The following is a 13,756-nucleotide window of genomic DNA, read 5'->3' as shown; positions in this document are numbered from 1 at the left end:
AGTCAGAAATACGGAGAAGAAAAGGATAGGACATGAGGGAAACAGTCACAATGTTTGATATTGGTTAGGCCTATGTGATTTAAATTGTTTTTTCCTCACTAGGCCTTAGTTTCTACTCACTTTTAACATGGACCATTGCCTTCATTGTTCACTTAACATAAATTTGGGGGTGATAGTTGAGTGAAATTTGGGAGCGACAACAGATTTGGCCAATCATCACTGGAAATTTGACGATACGTACCCACTGCATGGCCACTTCTATAAATATATATGCAAAAAGCATTAACTTTTTGACTGCTATACCTCAATGCTGCTTTCTCCCCATCTGTCAATTAGACACCATGTCCTCTATAATGTCTTCTACATATTTCAGTCATTGACATGCCACCATTAATAATAGCTGTCATGTCTGACTAATTATAAATCAAATTTGTATACAATATATGAAATTAGCATTATCATATCAAGTTGTCTTTTATATATTTTGTGCATGATAGGAATGTAAGTAAAACTAAAAGTACTTTTACTATTCTTTCACCCCTTATCCACAAATAATAAATTAGGATGACATTTAATGTTTTTTTTTCATTTATTTACTTGTGTGTCTCAAGTATTAACAACACTTCCAGATACAATAAAATAAGTGAATTTACAATTCTTTTGAATACAATTGTAAAGTTATGACAAACACATTGTTTAGAAAATCAAATCACAGGTTGACATTTCTCATAATTTAAGCAACACAAAAATGTGCATGATAGCCTTAAAATAAATAACAATGAGGGAACCCATGCAGTTGACATTACACCCAAACCAAAAGGAAACCATTATAACAACAGTGCCCAATGAACTGGTATAAATGTTGTAATCATCTTCATTATAACCTCTTGACAATCCATGGCAATGAGATTTTTCACACTACCTTTCCTCACTGTTACCTCCTTCTACAGCCACAGATAATAATACATCTCAACTCAGCATACATTACTTTAAAATCTCCCTTACTCTAATAAAAAGTAAGAGACAGTGAACAGAACTGCCTGTATTTGTGTTTAACCTCTAGCTTCTGCTATTATTTCATTGTGATTATCGCATGAAGTTTGACATACTACAGCCATTCTCTTAGCATGCAAAGTCTCTTCACAGTCAAACCACTGAACTTTTTTCTCTAATTAACAATTATGACTCTCTGACACTTCCATGTGTCTTTCTAGTGATTGCAAGTTACCTCTGTCATTCTGGAAAGTCAGAAACTGCACAAATAAGACTCAAGATACAAAGGGCAAGAATTATTGATTGCATTAAGTGATTTTGTGTTTCCACAACCTGTACTTTTCTATAAAGTACACTGTGGACAGTCAGTGTTGTAATCTATTAAACTTTTTAGGCCAGTCATTAAAAACATATTCTAACAATTTTTTAAAAAATAAATCTGCTGCTCCCTAGTGTGTAAAACATCATTTTTACTGTTTTCAAGTACATCACGGATTTCTGTGATTTGCTGATGTGAGAAGCTTTTTCGTAATAATTCCATCTTCTACGCATTTACTTCTTTAACCACAAAAGAAAGAAGTGTTCCACAAACTGCATCAAATTTTCCTTTTCCTCTGAGTATGTATTTGCACCATGATGACATTTTGACACAACAGCATGTTTATTTTCCTATGCAGCCTCTTTCTAGTGATTCTTAACAATACCATTCAATTTTCATTCTCAGAAAACCTATATTGTAAAAGTGTCCTACTGATTACATTTAGTACGTCCTTAATAAAAGAAACATTTTCAATGAAAAAAATTACATTTTTTCAGTAAACACTAAAAATCTATCCTCTCCAAAACAATAAATTACTTGTTGGCATAAATGTGCTTCACACTGGAAATGTGTATAGTAATCGAACATTCCGGGCCAAATCGATTGGCAAACTTTAATGGACACTAGATTGATATTTACCAAAAAGAATTCACAGATTTCCCCATCACAGAAAAAACTATTGTGTATATAAAATGATGGAAGTGGTGTTGATTTACAACAATTCACACCAGAGATTTGCTAAACATTTTTACTTGATCTGTTACTTTTCCCTGTCCATTTATTAATATAAAACCGCATCAATACCCAATAAAACTATACCACAACACTTAACAGTAGTAAATAATCGTAGCTGGTGCACTGCTTTATAATTTTAATAACCCCGCACTTCACACTGAACCACGGTGTAACAATTTACTTCTCAGTTGACTGTGCACTTGTTGCAATGCTTTCCCTTAGTGGTCAATATCAATCACTATTGAACAAATTCTACAATGACAATACTTAACAACTTTTAAAAGCCCAACCACCATGCAGCACAATGCAAATTCATCCCACCAAAGAAAGAATGTAAGCAACTCAAATAAAAAAAAACTACTTTTCTACAAAGCACCACTTCTTCACTCAAAAATGCTCAATATACACTATGTTAGCCATGCACTGTATGCTACTAATGAAGTATTGAGTAAGCACACCTTTCCCTGTCACCCAACCATACAAACATTCTGCTATTTATTTCGTTTCCGTTATTATCAACACCTCACAAAAACTGTACATTATTTAAAATTATTACACTTACACATAATCCCTTAAATGTTGTTGGAGCTTATGTGGCAACATATGAATATGCAGTAAAAAATAATTCTAAAATAACAATGATATAGTAAGTTCAAAAATGGTTCAAATGGCTCTAAGCACTATGGGACTTAACATCTGAGGTCATCAGTCCCTTAATATGTAACAATAATCAATGGCATCTGTTCAGCAGCGAGTGAAAGAGTAGCACTTCAGGGGGGAAAAAAAGAAGGAAAACAAACCAGGAGTTCTAGAAAGTGAATCCTCAGACATTTTGAGCCAAAGTCACTGTCATAGAGATACACATTAGGTGCAGAATCAACACCATACAATCAAGTCACACCAGTGAGTCAAAAGATTTCCACCAAAGCTTCAACATGCTTAAATTTCAACTATCACATATTATCAGTTCCTGCAAAAGCACAATAACTTTTCAAGGTTCCATACTACATCAGATGCAGTTGCTTCTCCCCGTTCTCATTTCCTGAGGAAAGAGACTTATCTTTATGACACAACAATAAATAAAACTCCAAAAGCCTGAGGACACTTTTCGCAGGACTCCCTTGCCACTCTTTCACCCACCAGCAAGTGTGAATCTTTCACGTTTGTTTATTCTCGCATTCATTTGCCTGCAAGGAGCAAAAGCCTCATTATGATCTGTTCACTTTCCAAGACATTCCTTGTAAAGAGAATGTGCCTTTGTCTAATGCTTTCCCTTAAAAAGATACCTACTCTCTCTCTCTCTCTCTTATCCTTATCAGGCCAATTTCACAAAAAGAGGCATAAATTTTCTATAGCCTTCTTGAACAACCCTTGCTAGCATTTGTTTAAATCAATTTATGGAAACCACAGGACATATTAATAAGGAAAACTATACAGAGATTTGAACGTTATTCCTCTTAAATGCAACTTACTAGCTTTCAGGGAAGTCACGAGATAGCCAGTCGCCACATCTTCATGTCTACAGTGAAAGAATTTATTAAATTAAGTGAAGTCACTACATCCTCAACCCAATGGTTGGTTTCAACAATGTGGTGTTTTACTACGAGTGGTATGCTCTTCGCTTCATCCAACCTCCAAACCGTATCAGTTGTTGGGAGAACTGAGTTTAAATTTCACACCAACTATCAGTGGAAGTTCACATTTTTCACATTAATGAAACACCGTCAGAGGTGATGCACAAAAATCCCAGGATCGGTCACTGGTTGAACCGCAGGCCTTTAGATTTGCAATGTCACTTACCTACCCACTGAACCCCAAGCTACACTTATCAGTGATATGTATGACATCTATACGTAATGTACACTTTTAAATAAACTAACTAAGTATTTTGGCAGAAAAAGAAAATAACTGTGGCTTCTGTTAGTAAATACACCTGACGTATTTCCTCAGTGAACTGCAGAAACAAAATTAATTTATCCACGATAACCATGTTTGAGCTCCGTGGCTACATGTTAAATTATTTGAAAAAAATACAGTGAACACCAGTTACAAAACTTTACTCACACCAAGGTGTCTACAGTTGGTATAACACAGTTACACATAAAAAATTATCAGGAACACTCAATTAAGTATTGATTACTGTACACTTTTCGACTACAAAATACGAATCCTCAATAAGAAGTGAACTGTAGTAGTTAATGTCTATCCTAACTGTTGCAGTTAATGACCATCGGACTTTTTCAGAGATTCATGAACTTATTTATGTATTATCCAGGAGAATGTGAAACATGTTTTGCGCAAGAAAACCTTGTATCATTTTAAAACTCCCTTAATATCAGCAGAATCTCTTCTTCCAACATATTACATGGATGTAGGTGGTGGTGGTGCTATAGCCTATTACTTGGTAGTCATTCTGCTAAGATTCATCGAAACAAATTTGAGGCCATCCCTAAAATTGGATGCATTTCACAGTCTGTAAAGTGACACTCCATCGTCTAAGAGACTTGAAAAGTACTAACCCATGAGAAAACTAAGAGCCTGGAGAGTGGCAACCTAGGTATTACATGGACCCGTCACACAATATGCATCTAATGACCCCCTACACACACACACACACACACACACACACACACACACAGTGAGAGAGAGAGAGAGAGAGAGAGAGAGAGAGAGAGAGAGAGAGAGAGAGCTCATTATTATATGAACATCCTGCTTCTTTTGGCTACGACATCAATGATTATCAGTTTATCACCAGATAAAGCAATGAGTCTGGTGCATTCATCCCACCTCACGATACCTGGCTCCCACCCTGTACTAAGTTGTAGGTCACTGTCTTTTACAGGTTGCTTTCTGAGATTCTCTCTTTCAGTCACTTCTTTTAATATGGCAACTCATAAACTGTTTGTTCTGTTAATGGCAGAGGTAGTAAAATACAATTCAAATTCATTTTCTGAAGCCTGTTCCCCACAGCTAACTTCTCAGGACAGCATAGGTGTCAACTGGCATAATGTTTGAATCAGCATTGCTCTGCAGTGTACACAGTCTGGCCAATATAATAGTACCCTAAACATGGGCATTCTATAAATGCATCCTACAAAAGTAATGCCTGTGCATTCTCTGAGTGCATGCTCAGAAGTAATGCCTTACAATTCTCTTCCAATATCAGTTGACCTCTTACATGTCATGCGTATTATTCGGTTGCCTTAGACTGCAGTCACGAATGTTTGAGTTGCATTTGTGTGAGTGTATGTGTGTGTGTGTGTGTGTGTGTGTGTGTGTGTGTGTGTGTGTGTGTGTGTGTATATATATACACGTGTTTTTGTCGCCTAATTTTGATGAAGACCTTACTGGCCGAAAGCTATATTTGTGACAGTCTTTTCGTAGTGCCTATCTGTGACTCAGCACCTCCACTATATGGTGAGTAGCAACTTTCCTTTCCACAATAATATTACTCGATTGACGTTCCCACTTCGCTGACACATGCTGCAACCCTCTACCATTAAAGGGCTCCGAATTGCAATGTTTAACATAGCAGTGTATCATTTAACTATATCAGTGTGTGAGAAACACCATGCTGTAATCAAGTTTCTGACCACAGAAAACGAGCCTCCAACTGAAATCCATAGAAGAATAGAAGCTATGTACGGCGATGATTGTATTGACATCAGTAATGTGTGGCACTGCGTTCTTCGTGCTCATAATAAAGGAAACTGTGGTACTAACCTCAGCATATGTGACAGGGCTCAGAGTGGACGGCACGTACAGAAACTGACGAGACTTTGTAGAATCAGGTTCCAAAACTTAAAAAACATCTTTAAGCACTTCACTCTGAAAGTGACGAAGCAGTGCAACCAGTGGTGAGACTGTGGTTCCATTGATAAAGCTAAACATTCAACAGTGCCAATAAACTGGCCTCTTGTTGGAAGAAATGTGTTCGTCACCATGGTAACTATACTGATAAATAAGTATGTAGACATGAAGAATAAAGATGTAGAATGTTAATAATTTTTGTTTTATTTAAATAACTGTAATGGTTTTCACACACAAAAATTTGAGGCCTTACTTTCCAACATGCCCTCATAAATCTTATATTGTTTGATGAAGCATCATATCTTCGTTGGAGGGTTGAGTGATTTGGGTAATGTTGTCTTGCTCCTCCATCACTAGGCGACAAAAATGGCAAAAACAAAAGCCTCTTGCTATATTTTTCAGGGATTTTTTTTTCTCAGAACATCTTTAGTAAATCTACTACAATGACAAATGATTTGTGAGATAATGATAAAAGCAGCTCCTGAAATTAAAGTCTCAGAAAATACCCACAATAAAAACTGCTGCCTGCAACTCAGTTCAGTGTAGGGTGCAGTCACTGTTAGACAGAATTAGTTGCGGTGGTTCCACAGTGCAACCTTATTTGGCAATGGATGTAGCACCAGAGAATAGCCTGCCAGCATCAAGAGGTTAAGTGAGGACGAGACTCAACTACAAAGCAGTACGCTACCACTTGACATCGTCTAAGCATTTATGAGAATTTAAGGACATGATGCAGCTAGAAGCCTCCAAGATGATTTTCTTAATTTCTATCTTTGCAAGACTATATATTTGCAAATGAAGTTAATGTCCTCACCCCCTCTCCTCACAGTGATGTTAAAACACAAACTGAAAATTAAGGACCAAAGAAGTAGTTGAGCAGGCTGTAGCATACACACAATGAGGTCCTGTGTATACATATGATACTGTGTGCATACGGTGTTTATAGCCCTTTTTTTTTTTTTTTTTTTTTTTTTTTTTTTTTTTTTTTTTTTTTTTTTTTTACAGATTTATGCATCAAGCTTCGCTAAGTGACCAGTTACATTTTCTGGCAATAATGTCCATAACAGCAAATGCTATGTAGGTGAAATTTCCTTGTTCTTCAGGTATACAAATATCAGGTGTGCAAAATACCAGAGGAGCAGTGGGGAATTGTGACACCAAATTGAGTGTACTTTATTTTAAACAAAAGAGGTGAAGAGGGGGCAATGTGCACACAATAAATATCCCACTGACAATATGGTGTTATCAGACAGCAATTTCTGCATTATTTTGAACAACAAGAAGGAAACCTCCAACTCTCCCACACAGATTTTTTTAAAAAGTGAAACATCGGAATGAAAGGGGCCAGTGGTTTATTCAGATACATTACACTGTAAATAAATGCTGTCACAGTGAAAGTGGGTAAGTACTGTCAAACAAAATTGCCAGTTAGCGTTTGTTTGTTGTGGAATCCAAGCAATGGCATATTGTAGTAATGTGAGCACTCCGACAGCAAGTATACAGAGCTGTACACTGCTATTAGCTCCACCCCTAATCCACTTCTTTGACATAAACATTACATTGCTGCCATCCTGGCCACGTCATCAGTTTGCTTTGCCAGGTATAAAAAAAAAGAGAGGATAAGGTGATACAGTAATGCCCTCTGCAGTTATTGGGATTTGTCAGTAATAAAGTGACTAAATGGTTTCTGTAATCTCACAGCACCAACAAACATGCATTTTGAAAAGTTTATCTAAAAACCATTGCTTAATAAAGGCTGATCTACTTCCAAAAATTTTCCTGTAAGTTGGCCAATTTTGATCGCACAGTAAACCTGAAACCAGTTTTTATATAATGAGAATTCTTCTTTTACCATCCAATTATTTATACTGTGTTAATTTTTATTTATTTTCAAAGTCTTTCCAGCCACAACTGAAGCTGAAAGAATTTGTAGTTATATAAAATGTATCATGAGATTCCTGATGGAGGACAAAATAATTATATTCATTCCTATCAAACCATTTAATTTCATTTGGCAACTATCACGACATGCTCGAATTAGGCTTCTGCTCCAAGCACAGTCAAATGTATCCTATACTCAAACAGTGGCAACACGTCCCCAAACAGTGTGGCATACATCACAGTGAAATACAGACCTTTATCTCTCCTCCTGGTTCCTTGAAGTAAGAAAAGTCGAGTCCATTCATGCCATACTGAACGGCATACTCTTGCACGTACTCAGACGAATGTGGACGTCCACGAGTTGCGATTCCAGTTATGTTGTAAGTGTAGCCCAAGTCGACGGTCAGGAACTGGTCGTAGTCCGAGCTGGAGGCCGTCCATGCGTTGGCTCCTGGTGTGCCACTACATTACTACACATTCTCTGAACACACTCCTAGTGCTGAGCTAATTTCCTTGATCTTACGAAGCAACCAATTTTGTGCATTAAATAACTTTGTATCTTACACACCTTTCTTACACCATTGTGTGTGTGTGTGTGTGTGTGTGTGTGTGTGTGTGTGTGTGTGTGTGTGTGTGTCAGTCATTGAATTTGCCTTTCAGCATAACATTTCTGCATCACCTGTAGCACCGTAGACATAAGACAAAGAGATGCACAATGGGCTTCCACAGGCAAGGGGAATAAGTATAAGTATTTTACTCATGAGGTGGCTGTGCCTGCTAGTCACCAATGATTTTGTCAAAACTTTTGGTACATGCCATCCTTAATGAAATACAAAAGTGACGGAAGTGGGGACGCAGATGATCAAGCATTTAGAAACTTTGGTGCGGCTCAGACGAGACACAAACCATTTATGTTGGTGTAGTTTCCAGACAGTGGTTGGCACAAAGAAAAACAGTATGGAACAGTAATCCGAAGTTCGGGAGGACGAGTCCACCCGTGGAAAGTTGTGTGTGTGTTTTTTTCCGAATTTTTACATTACTTATACTGCAAACGAACTGAAATGATGTGTGTGTGTGTGTGTATATATTTAATAACAAAGATGATGTGGCTTACCAAACAAAAGTGCTGGCAGGTCGATGGACACACAAACAGACACAAACATACATACAAAATTCAAGCTTTCGCAACAAACGGTTGCTTCATCAGGAAAGAGGGAAGGGGAGGGAAAGACGAAAGGATGTGGGTTTTAAGGGAGAGGGTAAGGAGTCATTCCAATCCCGGTAGCGGAAAGACTTACCTTAGGGGGAAAATGGACAGGTATACACTCGCACACACACACATATCCATCTGCACATACACAGACACAAGCAGACATTTGTAAAGGCAAAGAGTTTGGGCAGAGATGTCAGTCGAGGTGGAAGTAAAGAGGCAAAGATGTTGTTGAAAGACAGGTGAGGTATGAGTGGCGGCAACTTGAAATTAGCGGAGGTTGAGGCCTGGCGGATAACGAGAGAGGATATACTGAAGGGCTCTTAGTTCATCCCTATGAAATCCCCAAACCACCTTCCCTACCCTCTGGCTCCTACCCTTGTAACCGCCCCCGGTGTAAAACCTGTCCCATGCACCCTCCCACCACCACCACGTACTCCAGTCCTGTAACCTGGAAGGTGTACACGATCAAAGGCGGAGCCACGTGTGAAAGCACCCACGTGATTTACCAACTGACCTGCCTACACTGTGAAGCGTTCTATGTGGGAATGACCAGCAACAAACTGTCCATTCACATGACTGGACACAGGCAGACAGTGTTTGTTGGTAATGAGGATCACCCTGTGGCTAAACATGCCTTGCTGCACGGCCAGCACATCTTGGCACAGTGTTACACCGTCCGGGTTATCTGGATACTTCCCACTAACACCAACCTGTCAGAACTCCGGAGATGGGAACTTGCCCTTCAGTATATCCTCTCTTCTTGTTATCCGCCAGGCCTCAACCTCTGCCAATTTCAAGTTGCCGCCACTCATACCTCACCTGTCCTTCAACAACATCTCTGCCTCTTTACTTCCACCTCGACTGACATCTCTGCCCAAACTCTTTGCCTTTACAAATGTCTGCTTGTGTCTGTGTATGTGCGGATGGATATGTGTGTGTGTGCGAGTGTATACCTGTCCTTTTTTCCCCCTAAGGTAAGTCTTTCCGCTCCCGGGATTGGAATGACTCCTTATCTTTCCCTCTTTCCTGACGAAGCAACCAGGGGTTGCAAAAGCTCGAATGTTGTGTATATGTTTTGTGTTTGTTTGTGTGTCTATCGACCTGCCAGCACTTTTGTTTTGTAAGTCTCATCATCTTTGTTTTTAGATATATTTTTCCCACATGGAATGTTTGGGGGGGCATCTGGGATCTCCTCCCAAACCCACTGAACCAATATCAACCAAACTTGGCACACAAACAGCAGGCCTCATGGTATCAGCACTCTGAGGTTTATAACCTCCTAACTCCAATAGGTGTGCAGATATGGGTAAATACATGTTTTTCAAGCTTCTGGCATATAGGTTGCCCTGCATGACAGAACAGTATCAACCTGCCAAATCAAACTGCTTTGAAGGTTAGCCTACATGTCATGGGCAAGAAATGGTTTTCCTAGCCCCAGACATGTAGTATACACTTCAAGACAGGCATGTTGTGTTAAAGTATCACTGATCTGCTCTGCATGGCGGCCTGTATGTCAGGGGCAAATAAATGATTTTCAAGTCACTGATGATTGACAGAACTGTGTGACATGCACTGTGAGAATAATATCAGCCTGTTTTACTGAACAATACTGCACAGGCTACACTTGTTGGGGACAGGTTGAGATGGATTTGGAGGGGGGTGGGGTGGGGGGGGGGGGCTGGACACAGCACAGATGAGGAGGAAATGGACAGAGGAGAGGACGGGGAAATGCATGAAGCAGTTGGGAGATGTAGAGGCAAAGTGGGCAGGTAAAATAGGTAGAGTTGGAGGCAGAGATGGTAAGAGAGGGGGAAGAGAAAGTGTGCAGAGGGAGGGGCAGGAGGAAATGGACAAAGAGGGGGAGAGCGGGAGAGGGGAGGAAATGGACAAAGAGGGGGAGAGCGTGAGAGGGGGGGGAGCGGGAGAGGGGGAGAGCGGGGGAGAGGGGGAGAGCGGGGGAGAGGGGGAGAGCGGGGGAGAGGGGGAGAGCGGGGGAGAGGGGGAGAGCGGGGGAGAGGGGGAGAGCGGGGGAGAGGGGGAGAGCGGGGGAGAGCGGGGGAGAGGGGGAGAGCGGGGGAGAGGGGGAGAGCGGGGGAGAGGGGGAGAGCGGGGGAGAGGGGGAGAGCGGGGGAGAGGGGGAGAGCGGGGGAGGGGGAGAGCGGGGGAGGGGGAGAGCGGGGGAGGGGGAGAGCGGGGGAGGGGGAGAGCGGGGGAGGGGGAGAGCGGGGGAGGGGGAGAGCGGGGGAGGGGGAGAGCGGGGGAGGGGGAGAGCGGGGGAGGGGGAGAGCGGGGGAGGGGGAGAGCGGGGGAGGGGGAGAGCGGGGGAGGGGGAGAGCGGGGGAGGGGGAGAGCGGGGGAGGGGGAGAGCGGGGGAGGGGGAGAGATTCACAGAGATGGGATGATGATGATCAGTTGTACACAGGAATGGAGAATGAGACGGACACAGAGTGGGTGAGTAGGAAGTGTATTCAGTGTGTTGAATGCTTACACAGGCAAAGCCAAAGGCAAATTTCAAATAAATTTTAAGGAAAGGATTACAAAGCATACACAAAAACTTTATATGTATCATTAAATACTCTTACAGTTGATGATTTACACATGCCAGTGTGATATTTGTCTTTAAAACAGTGTGCAGCTGCCAAGAGTTGCTCAGAGATCAAAATTAAATTAATGGAATGTGAAGTCTTGTATGCTTTAATTACTATCCCTTCTTGGAAAATTATTTGCAGAGTCCTCATGGAAGCTGTTAAGTGCAACTCTTTCTTGGAAATTATTTGCAATCGCAAAATTTCTTTTGCCTTGCCTTTCATGTCTTTACATAGATATTAATAAATATAATATATTGTGCATTTTTTGGCTTATTTGCAGTGTAGTAACATAAAAATTGAAAATAACAAAAAAATTTCATATAAGGACTGGACTCAATGACCCTCGGATTACCATTCTACACTCTTTCTGCCGCATCAAGTGCTGTCTGGAAACTATAATGTAAATGGCTAATGCCTCACCCTATATATGCCAAAAATGCTATTTATTTCCTAAATATTTGTCTATCTGGAGCTTCGACTTCTGTCACTTTCATTCCTGGCCAAGCCCTGCATCTACCATACATCTGAACAAAATCGGTACAATGAGTACGAGTAATCCCCTTCTGGGTAGATTTTCTCTTCTCATCTCATAAAAGATAGGTCCCTACTTTCCAACCACCCATAAATAATCCCTCTTCTCTCCCAGAAAAGGAACATAGAAGTTATCAAAGCTAAAATTAATATTTTCTACTTTGAAGTGTGTATTGATAGTATTAGGATTGGCACTTCCTGAAAGGTCCTGAGCAGCTGTTCTGTCTTCTTGCAATTTTCTAAAAATTCAGTATGAGGTATTTACTTTCTGGACAATGGAAACTACTATTTTTAAAAACTGTCCCCCACTTTAAAAATTTCATCTGTAAAAATGACCCGTACAAAAGTACAATGGAGTATGGAACACTGGAGTACAAACAAGGAAAAGTCACAAAGATTTATCATCTCGAAAACAAAGTAAAGGTACATTCACACGATGCCTCTTTCCTCATGTGCACTCACACACACATGTGCATGCTCAACAATTTATGGAACGAACACACGTATGCATGGGTTTCTTTGTGCCCACAAATTGCCTTGCTGCACAACCAGTCTAAGGTTCTTCTTTGTTTGGGAGTTTGTGCTGCATTTATTGTGGTGAAAAAGGGAGAGAAAAAGAAAACACAAAGGCCATATTGGGTAAGAAAGTATCTAAAAAACAGAGGTATGAGAAACACAAAGTGATGACACCATTTAGTCTGCAAATTTCTGGAGGAGGTCACAGCATATATTTACATTTTGTGTTTGGAAAACTGCAGTGATAAAAGGTTGGCAATAATATTATGTTAGCTGGTAACTGCAACTTCTTTGCCAGTTTGCACTATTTCACATTTCAAAAAGAAGCAGTTCAATGATTTTTTCTGAAACTGAGACATCCTTAAGGGAGATTCTTAGTCGTTATGTGAAGGTTTAACTTCCAATGTGTCATTTGTATTTTATTTTATAAAAAAAAGTTATTTACAAAATTTTAATCATGAAAGGTTATATGTAGATTAACACCCTGTGACTCTGCAAATTCACACAGATGCCAGAATCTGCTAGAATGGAGGCTGTGTTTTCCAATTTTGTACATCCTGCATCATCAAAGTCCTTCATTTCAGTTTCTATTTGTTTGTTGAAGAGTTCCACCAACCTCATCTTTTCTTCTGTTCCAACATTAGACTCCTCAACTGCTATTCTATTAAGTCACCATAATATGAATATCTGAAGTTTTCGTATGCACTTTTCACAAACTTTTAGGCTTCTTCTCCTCCTCCTCCTCCATTTTCCTGAGACCTGTCTTGTTTGTTATAATGATATAATCGGAGACTTATCGTACTTGACACCCAGAGCAGCAAATCTCATCATTTATAAATTATTAGGAGTAAACACATTTCTACACAAAAATGACCTTATACCACAACCTCAACACACTGCACAATGAAACACACATGGGCCCCACCTACCTGTCGTCTGCTAATTAGTGTCAGAGATTTGCACTGAATCTGGGAAGCGACGCAGTATATGTATGGTCTCCATATCCAGGAAATTACATGTGCACAAACGTGCACACGTAGTTGCAGTGTTGGAAATGTAAGCGGTTGTGCAAAGTTGAACAGAAAAAGGCATCATGTGGACGCACCTTTACAAGGTGAATCTTCTGTCTGTCTGCAGATAGATGTCTGCATTCCTAGTGCACACAGAAAT

At 40.1% G+C, this 13,756-nt stretch overlaps 1 protein-coding gene across 2 annotated transcripts in view; it reads right to left on the bottom strand.

Moving 5' to 3' along the window:
• LOC124552683 (neurexin-4) overlaps positions 1 to 13,756 on the bottom strand; it is a 174,111-nt gene that overhangs the window by 153,257 nt on the left and 7,098 nt on the right. For both annotated transcript variants that reach the window (XM_047127004.1, XM_047127005.1), the window contains exon 3: positions 7,993 to 8,189. In XM_047127004.1, the coding sequence (XP_046982960.1) occupies positions 7,993 to 8,189 (197 nt within the window). The remainder of the gene's footprint in view (positions 1 to 7,992; positions 8,190 to 13,756) is intronic.

Source organism: Schistocerca americana, chromosome 10, assembly GCF_021461395.2.
Source record: "Schistocerca americana isolate TAMUIC-IGC-003095 chromosome 10, iqSchAmer2.1, whole genome shotgun sequence".
Classification (NCBI taxonomy): domain Eukaryota; kingdom Metazoa; phylum Arthropoda; class Insecta; order Orthoptera; family Acrididae; genus Schistocerca; species Schistocerca americana.
The sequence above is the reverse complement of the archived record's forward strand: the minus strand, read 5'-3'. Positions and strand labels throughout refer to the sequence as shown.